Source organism: Anopheles arabiensis, chromosome 2, assembly GCF_016920715.1.
Source record: "Anopheles arabiensis isolate DONGOLA chromosome 2, AaraD3, whole genome shotgun sequence".
Taxonomy (NCBI): domain Eukaryota; kingdom Metazoa; phylum Arthropoda; class Insecta; order Diptera; family Culicidae; genus Anopheles; species Anopheles arabiensis.
The window spans coordinates 79,374,671-79,399,296 of record NC_053517.1 but is presented as its reverse complement, the minus strand read 5'-3'; the positions used below and the strand labels follow the sequence as shown (position 1 = coordinate 79,399,296).

The window sequence follows — 24,626 nt, the reverse complement described above, 5'->3', positions numbered from 1 at the left end:
TTTTCATATAATAATTTGACCAGTACAACATATTTTATTTGAAATGCAGCTATTATATTTGCTATTATATTTATTATTTAGTTTTTATTTTCTTATTTGTTTATTTATTAGTTCGTTAGTAAAGAATAATCAATCTGCAATATTTGAAGTCAGATGTCGCTTCAGTCAATGCAACATTGTTGTTGTGCTATGTTTGTATAAACAGAAACGGGTGTTGTTAAATATTAAAATTAATATTAACGGTCAATTCGATGGCACAGTGGTGTTTTCCGTCAATCCCGATAGAGGGCACTATAGAAGTAGAGTCGTGCTGATAACGATCGGGCTGAGCAGTCCCGATAACACGAAAATTCCCGAACGTGGCAAAGGTTACGATCTTTAGCCATTCTTTCACCGATCCCCGAATCAAGCGACTAAATTTTTAGCTACAATAAACTAACGTTGCTTAAAAATCGCTTGTATATCTAATATTTATTGTACATTCGGGTGAAAGAAAGAATCCTGTTGATAACGTCTCAACAGGTGTTTTCGGGAATAATGCATTGTCAATAATTACGAAATAATAACATTATTGCCAATAGTCTATCGAACTATAAAGTAGTATAAAGAACAACTGATGCATAAGAACTAACCAATAAGCAGTTGTAAAGACACTTGGAATGGGAAATGGGAAGTTCTACTCTGTATAGTGTAGACATTGCTTCTTCGAAATATCCTCTGTTGTTGTCGATGGAGTGTAGCATGGCTAACACAGATATAAAACCCCATACCAGATAAATGCACCACATGCAAAGATAAAACCATACTGTAACATATCGCATGGGAATGGACAACAATTGTCGAATTTTTCATGAGTTTATCTTCAACCGTACTAACAAAACGTTCATTGAACTTTCACTAATAGTATCTTATGAATCAGCACTCAAAATTTGACACCCCTGCCAGTCGAACTCTAACAGTGATGGCCAAAAAAAGGAACTTTGTTTAGAAGCGTGTATGGTTGTGGACATCGGATAAGTCCGTTCCGGCATCTACAACATTTTGGTACTATTAGACAACAATAAGTGCATCGAAGCATGCATGGTAGATCTTAAAAATCATGTCACGGCAAAATTTCCGATTAACTGACGAAAGGGAGCTCGCAAGGTCGTAGATTTATTTTTCAAGTAAACTTAAATAATTACCCTCCAAAAGATGTCCATGGAACGAAATTATTTTTTTCTACAGCCAGCCAAAAAAATTCAAGATTTTTTGAAAGAAAAAGAACAATACATATTAGAGATCAAAAATAGCAATGGAAAACAATGGAAAATATTTTAATTCATTAATTAATAACCAATACTTGTATGAGAAATGTTTCAAAATTCGATGTAAAATGCTATGAACTTATATGTACTCCTTTTAGGATATATAATCAGTATAAAATTTACAAGTTAAATTTTTTTCAATTCGTACAAATTAATTTGCCATTTACTTGAATATTGGAAATATTCGAAACAAATCAACAAAACTTCTGAAAACAGTGAATGAAGATTACTTGTGTACTAATATGTAAATATGTATTAACAGTTTAGCAGCATATGGTGCCCTTATCTGTTATACACAGGTTTACGAACTGAAATCTTACAAAGTTTCATATTCAAAAACTCATTCATTTCTTCAATAAAAACCCTTTCATTCTCGTGTAGCATATCTAAAATACAGAGCTTAATACACATTATCAACTATAGACATATTGTAACACAGTCATTATAACACATCAGCAAATCAATCAACACCATAGCAACATACCCCAACCATACCGTTCATAGGAAAAAAAAACAATTGAGACACATTAATCGAAAATAACCGAAACGCACAGCATAAGCAATTCAAGCGTTACTGCAGCAAAGTGGACAAACAGAGAACGCATAGCACCTTATTGTTAAAAGCGCAGCGCAGGCAAAGATCGACGAACGCACCTGTTGTTAGCTGAAACGTTCCAGAACTTTAACGAAAGCGAACACTAAAAGCGCAGCATAGGTACATAATGATAGAATGACACAATGTATAAATTGCACCTCATATTAATAACCTTCAATTGGGACAAAAACATATTCCAAAACCAAATGTACGAAACCCTATGAGTATAAATAAAACCAATTCCAACCGTGACAAATCAGATTCGTTCGGACTGTCAAGATTGCGACGTTACGCTGCCCAAAAATTTCGCCTACCAACTTATTTCAAGAGTTTAGTTATGTCCCTTTACCCAAGGTAAGGTTTCTAAAATCCAACGTTTCCGGTCAGGGAAACCTCTTCTGGGTTTCTATGATCACCTGGACGATCAAGTGTTGAAAAATCTGCTTCTACCAAAGATTATTCTACCACGATACATGTCAGCAAAACACTGACCTACCGCGACGTGTGAATACGATCAACTGTGTGATCATCACAGTGACCGCCTTGCGAAATCATTACATGGCGACCTTATTCAAAATCAAACTCATTAGAAGATCGACCGTAACTATCTCCTAACCTACCACACTCGTAACAATGTATGTTTTAAAATTAATATTTTAGTATGATTGCATAAGATCAACATCATTATTAGTATTTTTTTAGTACATGTCTTTCCAACGATCACTGTCACGCCCTGTCGTACCCTATTAAGCTGCTTGCAAAGTTGACCAACCTAACATAACAATCTGATGCAACTTTCTTAGCCACAATTTAGCCTACGATCGCTTAATTCCTGTACGTGCAACGATCCCCCATTACACAGAAGCTGCACAATCTTGTGTTTACTTTCCCCCAGCGTAGTCGATTTAGGGGCAGTATTAGCAGCAGGTAGGCCTTTCCGCTTGTGCGCCGTTTGATACTTTCCCCCAACGAACCACGCCGCCACGATGCTGGGAGCTGATAAGAGCTGTACCGTGTGCCTACGGATGCTACGAGGATGATTTAATAATTCATCGCAATTACATGCCGATTACATCGGTTTCAGCTAATTGTCGGGCTACGTAGGCAGGGTACGTCCAGGTTCCGACCAGGCCGCGACCGTTCCCGGGTGCGCTCGTAACGATGACGCTGCCATAGGTAAACAAACAGCGCGATGCACTGACCCGACGGTGTGCGGGGTGAAACGGAGAAATCAAAAAGGCTTGACGTTTACAAACACTCGACCCGTTGCCTTTGGGCCCATCCTGCTAAGCTATCCCTCATCTCAGCTGCTCTTATCACTGCAGTTCGATCGCTCGCAGCATGTTGCGGCCAAAAGGCACGCAGCGCAGCCTTTGTGAAGCGGCACTTTGGCGATTGGCTGGGAGGTAAATTCGAAATCATATTAATCGTTTTGTTAGTTTTTTTTTCACTCATCTCTCATCCCAACGTTCATTATCACCCATTCACTGGACATAGTTTATATGGGCAAAAAAGGGCAAGCGAGCGCAATGGGAAGTAAGCGCAACTGTGCACGCACCGCGAACGCTCGTAGGAGGGCTGCGCATGTGATCCACGCGAGGACTCGCACTGGCGCCTCGGGGCGGCCGATTGGCAGGCGTATCGCACGAACTTTAGCCCCCACCCGATGCGCGGATGGCACGTCGATGCGGCTGATACGTGAAGTACGCGACTGATACACGCGCCGCGTCATCGTAGCGGCCCTTTTTTGTTGCTACTGGTCGTTGTGAGCCGGTGTGGAAGTGGTCGTTGTAACTGCGATTTAATTCATTTTGCTGGCTTGCGAAGTGCTAATACAATGAAAAATGGTCGCTGGAGAACGTAAGGAAAAGCTAAGGATATGGAAAATGGAGGCGCATGGTAGTTTGTACGTAATTAAGTGAATAATTGATTTATTTTGCTTTTAAAACTAGGCATTTTTAAGTTCAAAACATAAAAAAGGTTATTAAAGTAATAAAAGATAAATTTCATTTACATTTTATCACATCTCAAAACTGTCGGAAACCGTATTATGGAATTAAAAAAGCTTTTAAAAGAATTTTATTCCACAATTAAATGTAATAATCAAATACACCGTTCATCAGCTTCATGTGCTTGCTTTATCAATGCAGCAGAAATCGGCATAACTCCACCGACCAGCTAAGCAGCACCACCACACCGAAGACGAACAGGTAGATCACAACCATACACACGTTCACCACACCCTGCACGAAATCACACACAGTTCGGACAATTTGGATCACAACTGCTTCCGCCACATTGCAGATCACGAGAAAGCAGATTAACTGAGAAAAGGGTAGTGAGGTATTTAGGAGGAAAATTATCATGCTCTATATTTACTTACAATTCCTTGCAGGGTTTCACGTAAATTTAAAACCATCGCTTTTGATGGAAAGGACATAATGCCCCATGCCTGTGATATATCTGTCAAATGGAGCTTCAAGGTAAACTTCATTGCTTACTGTGATGTGCTGCAGCATGGAGAAGAAGTGGCGCTTTCTTTCTTTTCAAAATGGCAGGTGGTGGTTGGTATAACAGCAAATAACACTCTCCAATTTCACGTTTGCAACGTTTGGTTTTTCTTTATTGTTCAATTAAACGCTAGTACAATACACTACGAATGGCAGCGCGGTGTCAGACAGGGGTGCTCGCCTGGGCATCACGACGAACACGGTTACACGATAGAGGGATAGGGGTGTCGAGTGTTTTGTGTGCGATTCTACATTTCTTTGTAATCTTATGAAGCAATGCAGCACAATTTTTGCACTTTTTCGAGCCATCACTTGATTCTTTACGTATGTGAAGGAATTCGAGAGTAGGTTCCAGCTGTCGACTGGGTTTTATGGGCTGCGCTCGCGTTTAATAAATATTAAATGAGAAATATCCTAAACATTCTAACAGAAAGGGCCACCCTAAGGTTCCAATTCAATGTTGTGATGGAGGAAACATGGTTTGAGGAAAATAATTACAAATATAAACGTAATGTCTTTAGTATGACCATCACTAATTATCATTCCTAGAAGCAGTAACTAATCGTTGCCTAAAAGTGTCATAAATTAATCTTTCTAAAAGCTACATCGACCTGTCGATGTGTGAAAGAAGCGTGTAGAACAGTTTGCGCTCTCCGCCAATGAGGAAATGAGGAAGGACCTAAACGCTTGTTTGGACAGCAGCAACTCAATTTCCTCCTTAGTCCGGTGTGGGTCATACCGCAATCACGTGCCGACGGACGCTGGGCCGCCCAACAGACCGCAAGTGACGCAACGGTTGATGACGTTTAGCGGCGGCTGTAGCTAGCTAAGTGCAGTGTAATTGTTTGCTTGTTTAGTACACGCGTCGGAACGTACGCTGGCGGAACAAAACAAAACAAATGCCCAGTGTAATCTGAACTGGGGTTTGGGGCTGATGAGCTTTTCCGTTACCATGTACGATTCCGCTGGAAGGTAGCCGCTACACACACACATATATTAGGACTAACAGACAGATTTAACGGTAGGACAATTTCACAGGTAAGTATAACGTTCGTATAACACTTTCGAATATAATATACTTTCTTTGCTCTGTTTTCTTTTTGTTTTGATTTTCTAGTTGCTGCTGCTGCTGCTGCTGCTACGGTTTGCCATCGAAAGCATGAAGATCGTTTCGCTAGTTGCTATACTAAAGCTAGTTAGTTTAGTGCTCTTTGGTACGATTCGGAAAGGCGTCTACGCCCATCCTACGGTTAGTGTAAGTAGTGTAGTACAGTTATACATAGTACAGCCCGAGACGAGTGACTACAGCTCTACCGGTCACAGCTGTCACGGATTGCTACGATTTCGATTCAAACACCTGCGGCACACGTCTCTAGCCACATTGCTTTCGCTTCCAGCCTTGAGAAAGACAGTGTGAGACACCTGCCGGTGTGCCAGAGACGGCGAACCGCACTCTAAGTGCGCTAAGTAGAGAGAGAGAGAATAACGTGAGAGATAAACGGCGCACGCATCAAGCGTACGCTCAGATCAGATTCAACCCATGCGGAACAAAAAACATCATTCCCGCGGACTATCAGGCGGCCGTTCCACGGCTAAACAGCTGCTGCAGTTTCTGCTCGAGCTGGTTCAGATCCTGCCGGAGCAGTGCGTTCTCCTCCTTCATTAGCTGAAAGGCGAGCTTCGTCTCGTTCGTGTCGGTGCGCAGCGCTTCCAGCTCCTGCCGTAGCTTCTCGTACTGGCGCACCTGCTGGCGGAGCGTTTGGTTTTCGCCGGCCATCTTCTGGAAGTCGCGCCTTAGTTTGGCCACCTCCGCCACCAGCCGCTCGGGATTGATTGAGCCGCCGGGGGCGGTTCGACTGCCGGCTGCTGCGCTTGGTGGTTTTACCGGACGGCCCGTGACGGGATCGGGCGAGGACAGTGCATCCGTCAGCTGGTTGCGAAGTTCCTCCACCTCGTCGCCAATGTTTTGCAGCGACACCTGAGTGTAGTTGTCGTTCGCAATCAACCGTGCGACCTCATGCCGGGTATGCTGCAGCTCCCGCATCAGGTGGCGCGTGTGTCCGTTCAGCTCGGAGGTGTAGCTGGCGAGGTATTGGTTTGATTTGCGTACCAGGGCGAATGGTTTGTTCTCGGTGCAGCAGATACCTTCCACCATGCGCTCCTTGCAGCTGAACGCACTGAACGTTTTGAAGTCTTGGACGCCCGTCTTGCGCAGCTGTCCGATCAGCTCGGCCAGCCCTTCGCAGTGCCAATCGTTCGTTTGCAGATGGAACACACGCAACCGGGGTAGCATGGTGGGCAGCGAGTCGTGATCGACGTACACGAGCGCGTTGTTCGCGAGATGTACCTTCTCGAGGGCCGGGAACGATCGTAGAATGCTTAGGTCCAGGTAGGTCAGCCGGTTATCGTTCAGATATAATACTGTCAGTGAGGCAAGCTTCTCGGCACCGATCGAGCTGCGCACCAGCGCCAGATTGTTGCTGGAAAGATCGAGCAGCCGCAGCTTGGGCATGCGCTGGAACACACAAAGATCGAGCGTGCGGAGATCGTTGTGCGCTAGCTCGAGCACCTCCAGGTTCTCAAACACCGAGATGTTGTCGATGTTGCGCAGCCGGTTCTGGTTGAGCTCGAGCTTGCGGAGCAGCGGCACCGTGCCGGGCTCGGTCGTGATGCTGCTGATGCGATTCTTCTCCGCATCGAGCGACAGCAGGCGCGGATCGATGTGAATACTGTGCAGATGCATCCACCAGACGCGCAGCTCCTGCAGCTGGCGAAAGGCCCCGTACAGGCTGGACGGTAGCGCGACCATGCTGGAGTCGCGGAACTTGACCCGCGTCACATCGGCGGCGGCACCGGCAGGGGTTCGAGCTGCACATTTGCCGCCTGCTCCGAGCTTTCGATGTGTACGCCCTGGAAGATGCAGAATCCGTCCGAACCGATCGCACAGGTGTACTTGGAGCAGGTGCAGAGCTGTAGTCGCACCGCGATCAACACTAGCCACACACTGTGAACGAAAAGAGGCCACGAGCGCACTTAGTAAGGGAAATGGAGAATCACAAAATAAAAACACACAACACACCACATCATGTAACAACACTTACGATGCATCCGCTATTCCGAAGTGCATTTTTGTGAACTAACTCGGCGGCCGACGGATACTGATCTTGGGGGGGCAAGATCAGAAGTGCAGCTGGATGGTTGCTTCTTTCACTCGTATCACTATTGCACAAGGTTTTGTTTAATACACCTTTTCTTTAATTATCTTCCGTACACTAAGAAGTAGCACAGTTTTATAGCACACTTTTTAGAACACTTTTTATAGCAAATCACCTTTACGCACGGTAAAGTATGAAATTTATGCTCTGCTTTAACAATTCATTCTCGACTTCACACTCCAGCCCATCGTCGTATCACCAATTCGAACGGTGCAGTAAAATTATTCGCCACTACAAGCTGCTCCTGCGCTGATTAAACACATTTGCACACACACACACACTGCTTCGCACACGCAGCTCCATTAATCTGTCAGACCAGCTGAAGATTCGCACAGCGACTGAGTTGATAGTGTCGCGCGGGAACGCTTTTATAAACCGGCCGCAGCTCCAACCGGGGATTCTCGTTCACATCTCACCGGTCGGGCGTGAGTCGTTGCAACTCACCTTACTACCATCACCACCACCACCGCCGTGAAGTCACTTTGTGCTGCGCTTGTGGTGTGATTTGCGTTTGGGTGGGCTGTGGGTGGCCACAGTTTGCGATTTGCTGGCGGTGCGAAAACCCCTTTTGCCGTCGCACACGACTCGTCGCGATAAGGAAGGCGCTCGTGTGGGCCCGAAAGCAGCCCGTCTTCGAAGTGGCCGAAGTGGCGTGTGAATCGCGATGTGTACGTGTTTGGCTGTGCGTGCACCGGCCAATAGGAAAGCTGGAAAGCAGGATGTTTTTTCGGGGTGGCTCCATTGATTGAGCGCGCTTAGACGGCTGTGTGTGCACGGCGTGTGCCCGATGAGTAACGCTTGTCTACATCTAATCGGTGTGGGAGCATTACAGCGCCCCGCCTCCTAGAGAATTCTAGGAACTGTACTACGAATATTATAGTAAGTTGTATCGTTTAGGTTTATAGACACAATTTACATGAGAGTCGATTCGATATTTCGAAAGAGGGATAGGATTTGATATTTGTAAAACAAAACAAAAATAATCAGACTCATTTTACTTATTTTATGGTGTAAATTATAATCATAGTAAATGTTTTAAAGTTATAGGACATTTTTAGTACATTTGTATGTATAGAAATGATGAGCACAAGATTTATATTGATTAAATTTCAACCATTCAAATTGTGAATATAACAAAATGTGGTATATTTTAGTGTGTTGGATATGAGATGAACTACTATTTAATCGTCAGAGTTGCTGCCTTATTTCCTCGCTTATATATGCTTTGTTTTATTTGTATTGCATTTAGCTTATGAATGTATTTAGTACTGTTCTAATAATATTGTATCATTATAAATAACATCTTATGGAATGAGTTTGTGTTTTTTATAATATCTTTATTTTTGTATGATTCATAGTCCTCCAAAACAGTGGTTTTTGTTTTACAATTCATATTTTAATCTCAGAATATAGTTAAATTTACAGACAAAGTTCAGTTTCTATATTTTTACCTCTTTTCACAATGATAAGATGGATTAATTGATGGTTTGATTGATATAGAATTTTTCATTAAATTATAGGAACATGTATTCATTCTTCTTTGAAAAAAGAAAGAAAAAAATCTTCTGTCTGGCATAGACGGCTCCCACTCACTCAAATTCATGCGCTCACCTACAATGACGTCTGTTAATTGGAACCACAGTCCAGTCCGGTTGGGAACGAATTGCGTTGACCGCCTGTTTTGCCAGCCACCAATAATGAGCTGTGTTTGTGGAAGGTAATTTTCGCACCACGGACCTACCGATTACATCCAAGCCGCAAGGCGAGACAATTTGCATCGGTCCAGTCAAAAGGATCAATGAACGGTTCGGCCACTTGTCGTCACCCTGTTCCACGTGTCGCCGATTTGCGGTGGAATATTTTCGGTGTCGTCTGTCGGTCAGATAGTAGAAGACACGCGTGGCAAGGGTAATCGCAATAAGTCGAGCAAAGAGAGATCCAATTAGACAATTGACGCCCGTTCGTCAATGAAGCACTATTGAACGAACCAGAATGTACGATAAGAACTATGGACGTCACGGGACGCCCATCCCAGCAAGACACCACGGCCGACGGTCGAATCGTTACACGTGTGTTGATCTGGCACTGATTTGATTATTAATGAAGGCACACACACACACGACGCACACGACACAAGGACGCCCATGTTATGCGAAAGGACCACCACGAAGAACAGTCTCGAACAGCCGAACCGCCGCTTGCCACTAATTGAGCTATGGAGCTCCAAAATTAAGCATTAACCGACAACGTCCAAGGTAGAAGGTGAACAAACAGTGCAGCACAACCATCTCGAGCACGCATACGAACCGCGCTCGGCGGATGGCCAAGAGAGCAAAGGTTTCCCGGACTTTTTTGGGCTGTTCTTTATACAAACACACCTGTCACAGTGACATAAGCGATCGCAAATGACTTTGATCAATGTTATCGCGAGCATTCGGTGTCATTTACCAGCGTAAGTGTAAGCATTACATCTTGATTTCTTATCGGTCGGATGGTTGCGATGGTTTTGCGAGGTAATGTAGTGACGGAAGATTCCTCTTATGCTTGTGTGTGCTTTATCGGAGGTTGCATTCCTGGCAATAGACGTATTTAACGTTTGCCAATTTTGAGGCAAGCTCTGAGTTGACAGTTTAAAATGTAAGATGATAGACAGTGGAGAAGTGATAGGACAGGTGGATTGTTTCCGCTATCGAACCGGGTAGATCTGTGAAATGAAAGATCGCGCTGGTTATGTGAGGCGAATGTAGGTTAGATAGGGGGTGTAGGATGTTTTAAAGAGTTTTTATGCACAACGTTTACTGTTATCCTTACTGTTATTTAAAATAAATCCATAGTCAATACTGAAACATATAATCATATGAATAAAAATTAATAAATAAATGAATATAAATAAATAAATAAATATATAAACTTATCAAATAAAAATATAATAAAAAAAATGAAAAAAATAATTCATAAAAAAAATTAAACATATAAACCTTTTTTTATAAAGAAGTTATATAAATAGTACAATAGCCAATAAAAAGAGTGAAATAACAAATACAAATGAACTAGACAATAAGAAAATCTATAAAAAAATAAAACAAAAAGAGATAAACAACAAAAAGAATAAAACACAATAGTTAAAAATCAATCACAATGAAAACCAATCAACAAAACAGTAAAATAACTATAAAACAACTAAAAACAACAATAACAAAATCAAAACTTACAATACAAGAAATATTATTCAATACAAAACAATAGCCAATAAAAAGAGTAAAATAACAAATACAAACAAATAAGAAAATAAGAAAATCTATAAAATTATAAAACAAAAAACGAAACAACAAAAATAATAAAACACAATAGTTAAATATCAATCATAATGAAAATCAATCAACAAAACAGTAAAACTAAAAACTAAAAAAACAACTAAAAAACAACAAGCTAAATTTTGCTTTCCGTATAAACACATTTGATACTAAACTCATTTTCAAGTACAATTATGAAGGTAAAATAGCTAATTACTAAAATTTGCAAAACTACTAACAAAAGTTTGATTACTTAGCCAACAACAAACAACTTGCACAATTGTAGATGCAAATAAAATACATCTCTTACTGGTATTGTGCAATCTGTAATACTGTTACGTTTGCCACACTTCTGCTTCTCCTTAACGACATTGCAATCATCGAATGAGATTGATTGATGCTAATAGAACCCGCACTTAGGGAAGCACACCAGGTGTGAAAGTAACACCCGGTGCCCCATTCAAATCACTGGTAAAGTGTAAATAAATGACACCGACACCGATGAAATCCCTTGCTCCCATGGGTGGGAAAAGCCAATGATTCTCCTGCGATGAGTAACTATTCTCCGGTGCGGCTCCAGAGGGAGGAAATTAAGTTCGTTTCTAACTGTTTCCAGTGGTAATAAAATAATCCACCCATCCTCCCCCCGGAACTGATGATGCATCGTACATTGTTGTGAAGGAAGTGTGCCCGCTCGCACGCAAACCTTACTCACCCTTTAACCCTCCCGGTGCTGTCTCTGTGTGAGATGGATTGACGCAAAACGGAGTGTGTACGATCATCGGATATTTTTAATTTGGTTCAAGTGCCACGCGCCTTTCGTGGGGGTGTTTCTTTCAACCAATTGCCCTCGCCCGGGGAGACGTCATCGAAACGTCCGACCGTCGGTTTTGGTAAGGTAAAATCACGAACCATGAATTTTCCACCCAAAAACCAACCGCCCAGGTGGGCACACACCACTCGGGCAGGCTTCGATGCATCTTGTTGACAATATACACCTGTACCACGTTGGTGTTGGGGGTAGGAGAAGGCTGTACCGCATGCTGGTTGGTGTGGGAGGCCACAGTGCTTAACCGGAACTGCTACGTTTGTGAATGAACTAGTAGTGCAAATGTTTGCTCCGGTGGTGATTGTGCGTGTCCGGTGTGTTTGATGCTGATTGATGTGAGAAGGTGAGGAGTCGTTGGTCGTTTAGCTGCAAACGGGGTGGTTGCTGTATAATTGCATTGGCTAGGGTAAGACGTCAACGCCGGTTTGTTAGCTTAAGAGACGAGATCATGGAAATATTTAGGGTATGATAGAGTGCGGATTCGTTAGCCTTTGGAAGGGTGAATCATTCACGATGACACCACCACACAAAGAAACGTAAAAGAATTTAATAAAAAAGCTCAAAAACTGCAAATCACAAAAATAGAACATTGACAAGGATGTTCCTTCTTAATTGGAGTAGCTATTTGATAGTGAAAGGTGTCACAATTCACACGAATTGCCATTGAATCTTACCAAGTTTGAAGTGTACCGGTAATGAGGAGGTGATGAAGTATTAACGGCCTAAGTAGTGTCCTCAAAGACACAGGAACACACTCTTGAAAGAGAATTTCAAAGAAACTCCTCATTGGAGTAAATTATCAGAACATTTCGTATAAATTAAGCCCACATCGATTGACTTAAGACAGTAGACGGCAGCTTAACCATGGACACGGAACACTACAAACCGGAGGACGATTACGGCGAGCTCGTGCAGCGCAGCACCTACTGGGTACGGGCACTGGCCACAACGATGGGCATCTGGCCCGGCCAGTACGTTTCGATGCGCAGCCACTGGTACCGAAGGCTGTACTACTTTATGCTGCTGATGCATTGGCTCAACACCTTCCTGCAGACGGAGTTTTTCTTCCGAAATCTGGGCAATCTTGGTTTAGTCGTGCAGGTGAGAAAAAGGAAAATGATTTAATTTTCCAAAAAAAAAAACAAGATTCCTTCTCATTCCGCGATTGTAGGGACTTTGCAGCTTCGTTAGCATCACCACCACGGGCATTAAGGTGATGCGCATCCACGCGTACGAGGCCGAGATAGTGCAGCTATGGCAAACGTTGCAAGACGCGACCTTCATCAAGAAGATAAGATTTTTGCGCAAAAGTAAAAGTAGTGCGGATGTGCTCCATTGCCGGGGGTTGAAATAATTCACGTGTCGTTTGTGTGTGTGCGTGTTTGTTTGCAGCCGACCGGGGAACTATCTTCCACCGCATCCACAAGCTGCTGGCGCGGCAGTGCAAGGAGGTGCAGCTTAACTTGCGCTTCTACACGCTAGTCGTGGGGCTGGTGGCGTCCAACTATTCCATCATACCTGCCTGCAGCAATCTGTACAATCAGTTCCAGGGCAATGCATTCAACCGAAGCTTTGGTGAGTGTTTCGTGATAAGATTCGTTGTTGGTTTCCGCATTTAACTTATTTTACTTTGCAGTGTACAACACATACTATCCCTTGCTGGAGCCCGTTAAACGACGCAGCCCACTGTTTGAGCTACTGTTCTGCTCGGAATCACTGTCCGGCTACACCACCTGGGCCGGGGTGGTGGCGTTCGACGGTCTGTACGTCGCGATGGTACTGTACGCCGCTTCGCTGATGCGTCTGCTGAGAGATTTGCTGCACGAAACGGCGAACCCTGGGTTAACGGACGCGGAGCGTGCCTTCTTTCAGCGGGAATGCATACTGCACCACATCCGCACGATACAGTTAAGTAGGCTGTGTGGTTGTGGAGAGCTTCCAGCACCCATCGCTTACGATTTGTTTTTCACTCCCCAATTTTCGGCAGACTGATTGAGAAGATAAATGAAATCTTCTCGCCGGTGCTGCTGGTGCAACTGTTTACCAGCACCTCGATTATCTGTGTCATTGCATTTGCCGCCAGTATGCACGCTGTGAGTATGCTGTGAGGAGATGAATCAGTGCTCCCCCCCCCTTGCGCGAGATGATTATTGTTTTCGTTCTGTTGAATTACTTTCTACCACCATTCGTTCGCAAACGCTGCCCGGAAGGATGAGGGCGATTCGCAAACGATGCTGATGGTGCTCTACCTGATAGCGGCTATCTATCAGCTGTTCCAGTTCTGCTGGTACGGCCAGCGGCTCCAGAACGAGGTAAGGGCATTTCTCACGATCGGTTCGGAATTCAGGTCAATGTTTGGACAGAATGGGAACAGCATGCTCCAATTGTTGAATCCTGCCTTCGAAACCTTCCCCCACCACTACTACACGGTTTGTTGTTTGATTTATTCCCACCGACCAGGGTACGGAGCTGCCCCGCTCGGTGTACGACGCACAGTGGGAGCTTTGTGCGCAGCGGTTCAAGAGCACGCAGCACGTCCTGCTGCTGTACAGCCAGCGGCAGATCGAGATGCGCGCGTGGAGCTTTTCCGCCATGTCGCTGGAAACGTTTTCCACCGTAAGTGCTATTCTGGAGGTGACACACCTCCACCGCAGAGGCCGTTCCGGAGCTCACCTTACCGCTCTGCTTATCACCGATTTCGAACAGATAATCCGAAGTGCTGCATCCTACTTTACCGTACTGCAGACGCTTGCCGAGGAATAGACCCAAACGATGAGCCGTCGCATTGCGCTTGGCGAGCCCCTTGGAACGTAGTTGTTTTCTCTCTCTTTCTTTGGCACGTAAACACACACTCACACGCACACAGGGTGCAGATATTGGCCGTGTTCGAGCGGTCCAGACCCACAGTACAAAGTACAGCACGGACGGCGGGTGGCGAAACCACACGGCTGGCCCGTAAAGCGCGATAAGCCCCGTGCGGGAGTCGACGCTGATCAACATCACGCGCTACGGTAGCAGAGGTCGCTCGCATTGTGTTTTCGGGTGCGGGATATTTGGGCGAAGGCTGGCCCTTATCACTGGCAAACTCATCCAAACATATGGTGCACATACACGCACACACAACACGGATACACTCGACGGGTGAGAGTCAATTAGTCAGTTCCGATTTCTGTGCACAATGGGAAAGTACCTAAACGGTGCTTTGAACGGTTGATAAGGCGAGCGCGGTTTATGCAGGATCAATCCCGGTTCTCGGGATAGGTCACGATGCCAATCTTGGGGTGGGGGGGTTTCAGGGGGCAGCGGGATGCGAGGTACACTTATTTGCCGGTCACTTTAATTAACAATTGCACTAAGCCGGAGATCTTACGCGCCCGGTCCCATTTGGCCTGCTGTTGATCGAGCCCGTGCGAAAGCTATCTCTCTGCAGCAGTGGTCTGTGGATACCGAGGGGCCAGAGTGATTGGTTTTGTTTTTTGCTGTCGTTGACGCACAGTATCGATGACGCACGTTGGGCACCATTCGTTGCGGGTAGTGGCGCTGGCTCGCGCAGTAGAAACATCTTATTACAAGATCGATGCTCAATTAAATGATCGTACATTGCTTTATTAATAGCCACGTGTAGGTGCGTGTGTTTGGTGCACTAGAAAGTTTTAATAAAATGGTCCCCTCGGGTGGTGTTTTGCTTCCTCTGGCAACGGTAGTTAAATAGATCATTAATGTATGCTTCGAGTGGGGTCTTTTCTGTGTATTTTTCCGCTCGGTATGTGAAGCGTTGGGCGGATCCTGTGGTACTGTCATCAACTTGCACGACCTAACAACATGCCCGTCATGGGTTCAAGCCCTGTATGGACCTTGTCCTCCCCATACGGTAAGACTGTCTAACCCTGCTATGAGGTAAAACAATAAGCTGCTGATAGTCAATGGATTTGAGTGGTGTACTGGCAGACCTTGACCGACAACGGTTGTTGTACCAAAGAATGACGAAGGCATATTTTCCATGCATACAGATGTATTGTTATTGTTTCGTACAATCACTCTAATTGCGTTACCCCTAAAAAGTACCAGTGAAATTGCATTTACAAACGCGCTCTGGTTGCGATTCGCATCATGTCTGGGCCTCAAGCTGACAAACTCCTCTAACATAAAGCAATTGAACCTGACCATCAGACAATCCGATTCAACCAAGACTGCTTTTTGCGTTATCAAGCGTCCAAGTTTATTTGGGTTATAAATTACAATTTTGATGATTAATTACAAATCCGGTGCTTTATCTGGGCGGTGATTTCAGGGTTCACATCGGAATGAAAGGTGAAGCGGAACCACTTTTCCCAGTTTTGATGGCGCTATTAGCTCGGTTCAGTAGCCATGCGGTGGGAACAAAATGATTATGTTTTTAATACATGTTCAATGGTTTTATACTTGAGTAGCTAAGTTCGGTTTAGAAAATTAAAAATTAAAATGAACTAAGGTATTGCTGCTAGTTGTATTATGGCCTTTTTTTTAACCATGTGTCTCATTCCAGCCCAAATATGTAGCAAAAGATTATTTTAATACTTGGCATAACGTCCTACGTGGACATGGCGCCTTGTATACAGGCTTTCGAGAGTTATTCAGTAACCATGCAACCTGATAGTCCGTGCTTGCAACGGGGATACGGTCCATATAAGACTTGAACCCATGCCGGGCATGTTATTAAGTCGTGCGAGCTGACGATTGTACCACGAGATCGCTTAAGCCAAAAATTAATCTGAGTAATGATGCAGAACTGTGAAATTTGTTATTAGAAAAGGCCATTAGAACTTAAATTCTGCAATTCGATCTGTAATTTATTAAAAAAAAAACGATTTGCGGTTATGCACAAACACGTGCACTGTTCTACGCTCGTAGCACAGTCCTGAACTGTTCTACAAACAATTTCTCGGAAAACAATCCCACCTCATCTATAAGCACCGTGGTTGTCGATTTCGATTTTGACAGCTCGATTTGTTTACATCGTGCTGAACCGGCGTAAACAATACGAGTTTTGCTCCGTTACTGCATTAAAATTTGTTTATTTTAAGATGAAATTAGTAAGTATCATTGCTTTAAAGCAGATTTTAGGCAATTGTGATGGTGGTGAGTGATGTTTATGTGTTTACCTTGCAGTACGCGTTGAGCGGTGATCCGGCCAAACCATGCTACGTGCTCAGCTACAAGGGCTTGATGATAATGCTGGACTGCGGTTTGTCGATCAGCTCGGTGCTGAATTTTCTACCCCTGCCGTTGGTGCAAAGCCCAAAGTTTCAGTGTTTGCCAAACTGGAACTGTCGCGATTCCGACATACAGCTGGAAGATGGGGTAAGTTTGAAGGAGAAAAACTGTTCGATCCGTTTTGTTTACATATTGCTTCCCTTCAATCCCCTCGTAGGAGATAAAAGAATGCTGCGGCTGTGCATTCGTCAATTCGGCGCCGGAGTTTGTGCCACCGCTCGAGAAGCTGATCGATTTTCTCCGAGATCGATGTGATACTGATCTCGAACTACACGAACATGCTCGCCCTGCCGTACATCACCGAGGGGACGGGGTTCTGCGGCGAGGTGTACGCCACGGAACCGACGCTACAGATCGGTCGCTTTTTCCTCGAGGAGCTGGTGGAGTACATCGAAGCCTCGCCGAAAGAAAGCACCGCCCGGATGTGGAAGGAGATCCAGCACCAGCTACCGATGCCGCTGAACGATGTGTTTAAGCCGAAAAATTGGCGCCACCTGTTCAGCATGGACGCGGTCAACAAGAGTTTGGCACGCGTCCGGATGACCGGGTACGACCAGAAGCTGGACATATTCGGCGCACTGCAGGTAACACCGATCAGCTCGGGCTTCTGTCTTGGGTCGAGCAACTGGACGATAGTTTCGGGACAGGAGAAGATTTCCTACATCAGCGGCTCCTCCACACTGACCACACATCCGCGACCGATCAATCAGACGGCGTTGAAGTATTCGGATGTGGTGATTATGACCGGATTGACCCAGGCACCGCACGTCAATCCCGACGCAATGCTGGGCGAGCTGTGCATGAACGTGATGATGACGCTGCGGAACGGTGGCTCGGTGCTGATACCCTGCTACCCGTCCGGCGTCGTGTACGATCTGTTCGAATGCCTCTCGGTCAGTCTGGACAATCAGGGCTTTACCCAGATACCGATGTTTTTCATCTCGCCGGTGGCGGACAGCTCGCTCGCGTACTCCAACATCCTGGCCGAGTGGCTGTCCACCTCGAAGCAGAACAAGGTGTACATACCGGACGAACCGTTTCCGCACGCGAGCCTGGTAAAGAACGCCAAGCTGAAGCACTTCAAGCACATCGACTCGGAGGGTTTCAGTACCGAGTTCCGGCAGCCGTGCGTGGTGTTCTGTGGCCATCCGAGCCTGCGGTTCGGCGACGCCGTACACTTTGTCGAGCTGTGGGGCAGCAACCCGCTGCACACCATCATCTTTACCGAGCCGGACTTTCCGCACATGCAGGCGCTGGCCCCGTACCAGCCGCTCGCCATCAAGACGGTGTACTGTCCGATCGAAACGTCGCTCAACTTCCAGCAGGCCAACAAGCTGATCAAGGAGCTGAAACCGGGCGTGCTGGTAATACCGGAGAACTACACCCAGCCGCCGGCGATTGCGCCGCAAAAGCTGGACCTCGTCATCGATCCGATACCGGACAAAATGATTATAAAGTTTAAGCGCGGTGAGGTGATCAAGCTGCCGCTTAAGAGGAAAGCGCGGCCGCGTCTACCTAAACCCGAAGATGGCGAAAACGATCTGTCCGCAGGAGGTGCAGCCGGGCGTTACCGTGTCGACCGTGACCGGGGTGCTGCAGGTGAAGGACAACATTCACGATCTGCTGCCGCTCGAGCCGACCAAGGAGGAGCTGGCGGACGAGCACAAATCGAAACCGGCCGGTCCGCCGCAACCGTACAGCCAGCTGCGCACCGTCCGGTACGAGTGGGGCACGCTGGACATTAATCTGCTGCTGAAAAAGCTGGCCCAGGACGGGTTTACGGATCTGAAGGTGGAGCAGGGCAGTGCGGACGAGGTGACGCTGCTGCTGCCGTCCGAGGATACGGTGATAAAGGTGAGCGAAAAGAGCACGGACATTGTCTGCGGTGGCAAGCAGTCGCTCCGGTTAAAGTTGCGCGATCTGTTGCTTCAATGTGTGCAAAGCTTTTGAATAGGAGCGCTGGGGAAGTGTGTAAGTAGCTGGTAAACTTTCTAGTGTAATGATAATTTTAATATACTTCTGATGAAGCTGACACGAAGCTGACGAAAATGGGTTGAAAGCATGTTCAGTTAGAGAAAGAAATTTATTCATTATTATTTTTAACATTATTATTGTATCATTTTAGAAAAGGGTTGCACAATTTCACTCGAAATTTGAGGTAAAGTACAACACTTCAGTACCTTGGCAGCATATCCTCCCAGCTGTAGACGTACAGTTCAATTCTCACACAAAACACCCGCTTCTGGCCACTCTCTGCTACCAAATCGATGCGCCAAAGTTTACTAACATTCGGTGAAAAGTACCTAAAAATGTAGATATTCCTTTAGAAATGAAGTGCATGCAATAACATTGCTACCTATTCTTACCGGAACGGTTTGTAATCCACCAGTGCATCATTGATCCTGTACACACCCTTAGTCAGGGGACAACGTAGTGGCGGTACACTGTGTCCCAACACTTCCCCCAGCGAACTGGGGCGCTTTTCGGCTAGAAACTGACAAACATCTCCAATGGCCACCGGTCGATCGATAAACGGACGGCACTGGGTCGCATTTTGGCAGATCTCGATCGAAACGGTCCCCGTCGTAGCGTCCGTAATATTGCGCCGCACTCGCAGCACACCACTGATCACGTAGTGCGTGTTGTTCTGTTGTGCGATTCGCATGTCGGACAGGAAAATGGGTAGATCATGCTGCCAACGACACTGGCCGACACGGTCGAGAAACAGCGAGTGCTTCAGATCCGGCTCGAGACCGGACTTGATGCCGTTGTAGAAGTATGGCTCACCCGGTCGTATGCCGCTCAGTGCCACCACCAGCGCGCACAGTAGCGAAGAGCGCAGGCGTAACATAATCACGGTAATGAGCCGCACATAAACGTGATATGTTGCTTTTTGTATAGCTCAATTTCGGCGCTCGTTAGTGTGATCAAAATCAAGATAGTCCGGTTAATAAGGCAGGTTAATAGAGTACTTTACAGAACAAGGCCACCGATCACCGATCTGTTAGTCTCATTCGTGCCACCGTCAGCGTCATGGTTAGACGCACCTGTTTAGTGGTCGTGCTGTTTGCTACCACCATCCTTACCCCCCTCGATGGAGCGCAGGACATTTTCTCCATACTGAAACCGGTGGGCAGTCCGGTTGGCTCGGTCGGGCGCAAGAAGCTCTTCGTGACGCGCGTCGGCCAGTGCGCGGGCAAGAAAAACCTGCCCGTGTATGTGCCGGATATGCGTATTGCGGCGCACAATCGCACCAGCTACGTGGTCAGCGGAGAGGTATACTTTCGCGAGAACATACCCAGCTATCGGCTCTCGGTGGCGATCAAGCAGTGTGACGACATGCGGGCAACGGTCAACTGTCGCCCGTTTCTGAGCAACATCGTCAATACGGACGGGTGCGCACTGCTGCAAGCATCGGGCACGATGTACGGCGAGTATTTGCAAAACTTTCGGCCCCCGTTGAAATGTCCGTTCTGGAACGGGACGTACGTGATGGGGCCAACGCTGGTGGACGATGGTTTGGTGAAGTGAGTGAAGCCTGAAGGCTGGTATTGAGGGATTTTAGGTTTTACTTAAGGAATTTTACTTTTCGCAGATATTTGCCCGGTTCGGGCAGCACCTATTGGGAGGTACGCATGACGGGTCGCATACGGGAGCGTTTGATGTACTGCGTGGTGATGCAGCTGAATGTGCGGCCGAAGAAGTCTTCCAGCAGTCGTAACTAATTATCATAGGACGGGATTGTTGAATCTGGAATGTATTGAAAACAAAATGTGAAAATAAAGGTTTGAATAATTGGAAAAGTAGATTTTATAGCATCACGCCTCAAAGTATGCAATCTGCATGTAAAATTTGCCGCAATAACCCTATAAGTGCGCTTCTACCTAGAGATGTGCTCCCGGAGTAAGCATGAGTGAGTTGATTCGTTCAAGTGACTATTTAGATTCCACTCAACATGAAGCATAAAAAATTGAGAAATAATTATCTAAAAATGTTAAGCAGATTTGAACAGTGTCCATATCTTAGAGGTGTATGTGAGTACAAGTACTATATAGGTACAATATAGTCTTAGCTTCGTCCGTTGCAACAGGTTCTTTGAGATGAACTGCTTTTTCAGGCTGTAGAATGACCGGTTGGCAGCCAGCATCCTTGCGCGCAACTCAGCTTCCATGCTATTGTCGTTGCTGACCTTTGACCCAAGATAGGTGAATTCTGGGACGACTTCAAAAGTGCGCTCACCTATCTGCACATCACGCCTACGTAGGCTTGGATTATTTATTGGTAGGGCTGCTAATGTTGCCACCAACAGTTTGGTCATTGCCTCGTTTATCTGCAATCCGAGGCTCTCTGCCGCCTGCTCGATTGCTTGGTAGGCTTCTGCTACATAGGAGAGCCGCAGACCAATGATGTCTATATCATCAGCGTATGCCAGGATCTGGGTTGACTTATAGAAGATGGTTCCCGTAGTCTCCACCCTCGAGTCACGGATGGCCCTCTCTAGCGCCAGGGTGAATAGGAGATAGGCAAGCCCGTCCCCCTGGCGCAGACCCTTGGTGGTAGCAAAAGGTCCTGAGAGTTTTACATTCCTCACCTGGCTAGTGACGTTGGTAATAGTCATTTTAACTAACCTTATTGTTTGGCCGGGATTACAAAAGAGCTCATAGCGTCATACAGTTTTACCCTAGCTATGCTATCATATGCGGCTTTGAAGTCAATGAAGAGATGGTATGTGTCGTGTCTGTATTCAGCCATCTTCTCCAAGATCTGCCGCATGGTGAAGATCTGATCAGTGGTTGATTTTCCGTTTCGGAATCCTCTTTGATAGTTTCCTACTATCTCTTCGACGTGCGGGACAAGGCGATCCTGAAGGATCAGGGAGAATATTTTATAGGCGGTATTCAACACCGTAATACCCTTGTAGTTGTTGCAGTCCAACCTATCTCCCTTCTTGTATATGGGGTAGATGATGCCGAGATTCCAATCACAAGGCATCGATTCGCTATCCCACACCTCAGTAACAATTTGATGAATCTCGTTTTCTAGTCGTGCAGCTCCATTCTTGACCAGTTCAGCAACATCCATGTTAGATGGCAGTAGCATGACACATGTGCTAGTGGCGCTTCTAGCTGTTCATTAACCTGGTCGTTGAGTAATTCACCAGAGTACTGAGCACACCACGAGAGGACATCTGGCTGGTTACTAACCAGATCTCCATCTTAGGTACAACGTTGTTTCGGTGACCTGCTATCGCTTGGTAAAACTTTCGTGTCGGTCCGTACACCTCTCTGGTTTGTTCGAGTTCACGCATGTTCTGCTCATCCAAAGCATGCTTCTTGAAGCGGTGTACTCGTTACTCTTCGCGTCTGAGCCGTGAGTATCCCTCTGCGCATGCCCACGTTCTAGGACGTTGCCGCATTGCTCGGTATGCAGTATTCTTACGTTCGGTCACTTGTCTGCATTCATCGTCGAACCAGTCAGATATGGTGTTGCCACGACGTGGTGGGAGTATATTTCTTGCACAGTTTATTTTATTTTTGTTTTTAGAGCGATCCACCTCTCCCTCGTAGTTTCATATCTGTTTTCTGGTAGTTGAGACTTGTCTAAAGCGGCTTTGAATTCCTGTTGGACAGAAATGAACGCTTCGATTCTACTGTTGTAAAAAAATAGTCGGGAATATAAAATCTCGAAACAGGTGCCCTAAACTTAGATTAACTAAAGCGTACACGATGTACTAAGGCACCGTTGACTGATACTAATGACTAATAACTATAATTATACAATTTCAGCACCACTTTGGCCAATATTGAGAAGCTTTGATTTAATTTTGGAATGAAGACAGTCCGACTTTTAGTGGACCTCAAATGCTTCAATCCTTTTTTACATGTATGCATCATTTTCCGAGATTATTAAAGTATCAAGGCCAATGTTTTTGCAGAATCATATCGTTGTATTTCATCATATCAAAAGAGCGTCTTCAACGACGAGTGAAGAAAGTTGTCCAATAAGTGGTCCAAGGTGTCCGACTTTAGGAAGCCGCCACTTTACACAAAATCATTAGTTTCTGGAATCGAATAATAATTTAATCGACTAATACATAATTTTTTGTAGTCTGAATTACGCAGAGTAAAATAGCACTACCACCGAAAATAGCACTACCACCATGTGTTTGCAAGATAATTTTGAAATTATCATACCATAAAGATTCAGAGGGGGTTTTCAGATTTTTTTCCAGAATGTTATCGAACTTGCCGTCGGAATCGTTCGTATCTCACAGGGGTCTGAGGCAAGGTGATGGACTCTCCTGTCTGCTCTTCAACATCGCCCTGGAAGGTGTCATTCCAGGCGCGGGTCTAGACAACGACATCCGTGGCACGATCCTCTAATGGTCTCACCAATTTCTTGGCTTCAGGGATGACATCGACATCATCGGCAGGACAATAGCGAAGGTGTGTGAGGCGTACACCCGACTCAAACGCGAAGCAGCACGAATTGGATTGAGAATTAATGCGACGAAGACGAAGTACCTGCTTGCCGGTGACTCAGATCATCTGGGAGGCAGTGTTTTAGTTGACGGCAACAATCTCGAGGTAGTAAAGGTGTTCCGCTATCTCGGAACGGTCGTTACTTCGGACAACGACATCAGCAGCTAAACCCGGAAACGCTTTGTGCAGGGGAATCGTGCATATTATGGGCTTTACCGACTGCTGAGATCCAGAAGACTTCGAGCCCGCACAAAATGTCAGATATATCGCACATTGATTCGCCCGGTGGTCCTCTACGGACACGAATCCTGGACCATCCGAGCGGTGTGTTCGAGCATGGAGCGTGGAGAAGAAGGATGAACCACGAGCTTGCTGAGCTGTACGGCGAATCGAGCATCCTGACGGTGGCGAAGGCTGGCAGGATACGATGGCTGGGGCATGTCATGAGGATGCCGGACTCATGTCCCACCAAGAAGGTGTTCGAAAGCGATCCCCAGTTCGGCATAAGGCGCTGGGGAGCATAGAGAATTCGATGGCTGGACCAGGTAAAGCGAGACCTGTCGGAAATCGGGTGTCTGGATGGATGAGAGGCTGCAGGACCGAGCATCATGCAGGATGATTGTTGACCGAGCCATATCACATCAACTTGCTCTATCGTGAGCAGGACAACAAGAGAGAGAGAGAAAGAGGGTCGTTTACACTTAAGCTAAAATATTCCTGAAAAAGTCTGGGAAATTTAAAAAAATCATTTTCTGATAAATGCTTGGTGCTGATTCTGTACCACCGGAAAGCCTTCTGCGATTGTAAAAATTGCTTGAAAGATGAACTGTTATAGATGCTCCCTCCCCTCGATAAAACCGATTATGCACCTTGTTTAAAGAGATCGTTTAAAAGCAGTAACCATTGCTGTCCTTACTGTTGTTACTCTGCTAGCAAACTATTTGCTTATTTCACCATCTACATTTGGAAAAAAGCAACTCCAAATTCTAAATGGAAGAGACTGCAGTTTGGGTAAGTTTCGGTAAGCGCCTCTCATTGAACAAAATTAACGATTGAACAAAATTAATTTGCTTACAGAACCACCTAGCCGAAATGTTCGACATGACCGTGCTCACCGAGTGGCTCCAGTCCGTCGATATGCT

At 45.7% G+C, this 24,626-nt stretch overlaps 3 protein-coding genes and 1 pseudogene across 3 annotated transcripts; 3 read left to right on the top strand and 1 right to left on the bottom strand.

Moving 5' to 3' along the window:
- Positions 1–4,496: 4,496 nt before the first annotated feature.
- Positions 4,497–8,006, bottom strand: LOC120896394 (annotated as a pseudogene).
- A 4,590-nt stretch (positions 8,007–12,596) lies between these two features.
- LOC120895574 (odorant receptor 63a-like) lies at positions 12,597–14,981 on the top strand. The gene is made up of 8 exons (XM_040299068.1): positions 12,597–12,850; positions 12,921–13,059; positions 13,142–13,324; positions 13,386–13,656; positions 13,737–13,842; positions 13,960–14,061; positions 14,210–14,365; positions 14,456–14,981. Exons 1-8 carry the CDS (start codon positions 12,614–12,616, stop codon positions 14,510–14,512), a joined length of 1,251 nt encoding a protein of 416 aa, XP_040155002.1. The 5' UTR covers positions 12,597–12,613; the 3' UTR covers positions 14,513–14,981.
- Positions 14,982–16,737: 1,756 nt separating this feature from the next.
- Positions 16,738–19,051, top strand: LOC120896881 (integrator complex subunit 9). The gene is given in 5 exon segments (XM_040301385.1): positions 16,738–16,821; positions 16,898–17,089; positions 17,160–17,237; positions 17,239–18,504; positions 18,506–19,051. Coding segments are annotated over 5 exon segments (1,992 nt in total). The 5' UTR covers positions 16,738–16,812; the 3' UTR covers positions 18,953–19,051.
- A 598-nt stretch (positions 19,052–19,649) lies between these two features.
- On the top strand, positions 19,650–20,762 carry LOC120896882. The gene is made up of 2 exons (XM_040301386.1): positions 19,650–20,529; positions 20,598–20,762. The coding sequence occupies exons 1-2, from the start codon at positions 20,036–20,038 to the stop codon at positions 20,725–20,727; spliced, it is 624 nt and encodes a 207-aa protein (XP_040157320.1). The 5' UTR covers positions 19,650–20,035; the 3' UTR covers positions 20,728–20,762.
- The last annotated feature ends 3,864 nt before the right edge of the window (positions 20,763–24,626 follow it).

Coding starts and splice junctions, on each gene's coding strand:
- LOC120895574 (XM_040299068.1), top strand. CDS start 12,614: ATGGACACGGAACACTACAAACCGGAGGACGATTACGGCGAGCTCGTG. Junction 13,060..13,141: donor GATAAGATTTTTGCGCAAAA/GTAAAAGTAGTG, acceptor GTTTGTTTGCAG/CCGACCGGGGAACTATCTTC. Junction 14,366..14,455: donor CGCTGGAAACGTTTTCCACC/GTAAGTGCTATT, acceptor GATTTCGAACAG/ATAATCCGAAGTGCTGCATC.
- LOC120896882 (XM_040301386.1), top strand. CDS start 20,036: ATGGTTAGACGCACCTGTTTAGTGGTCGTGCTGTTTGCTACCACCATC. Junction 20,530..20,597: donor GTGGACGATGGTTTGGTGAA/GTGAGTGAAGCC, acceptor TACTTTTCGCAG/ATATTTGCCCGGTTCGGGCA.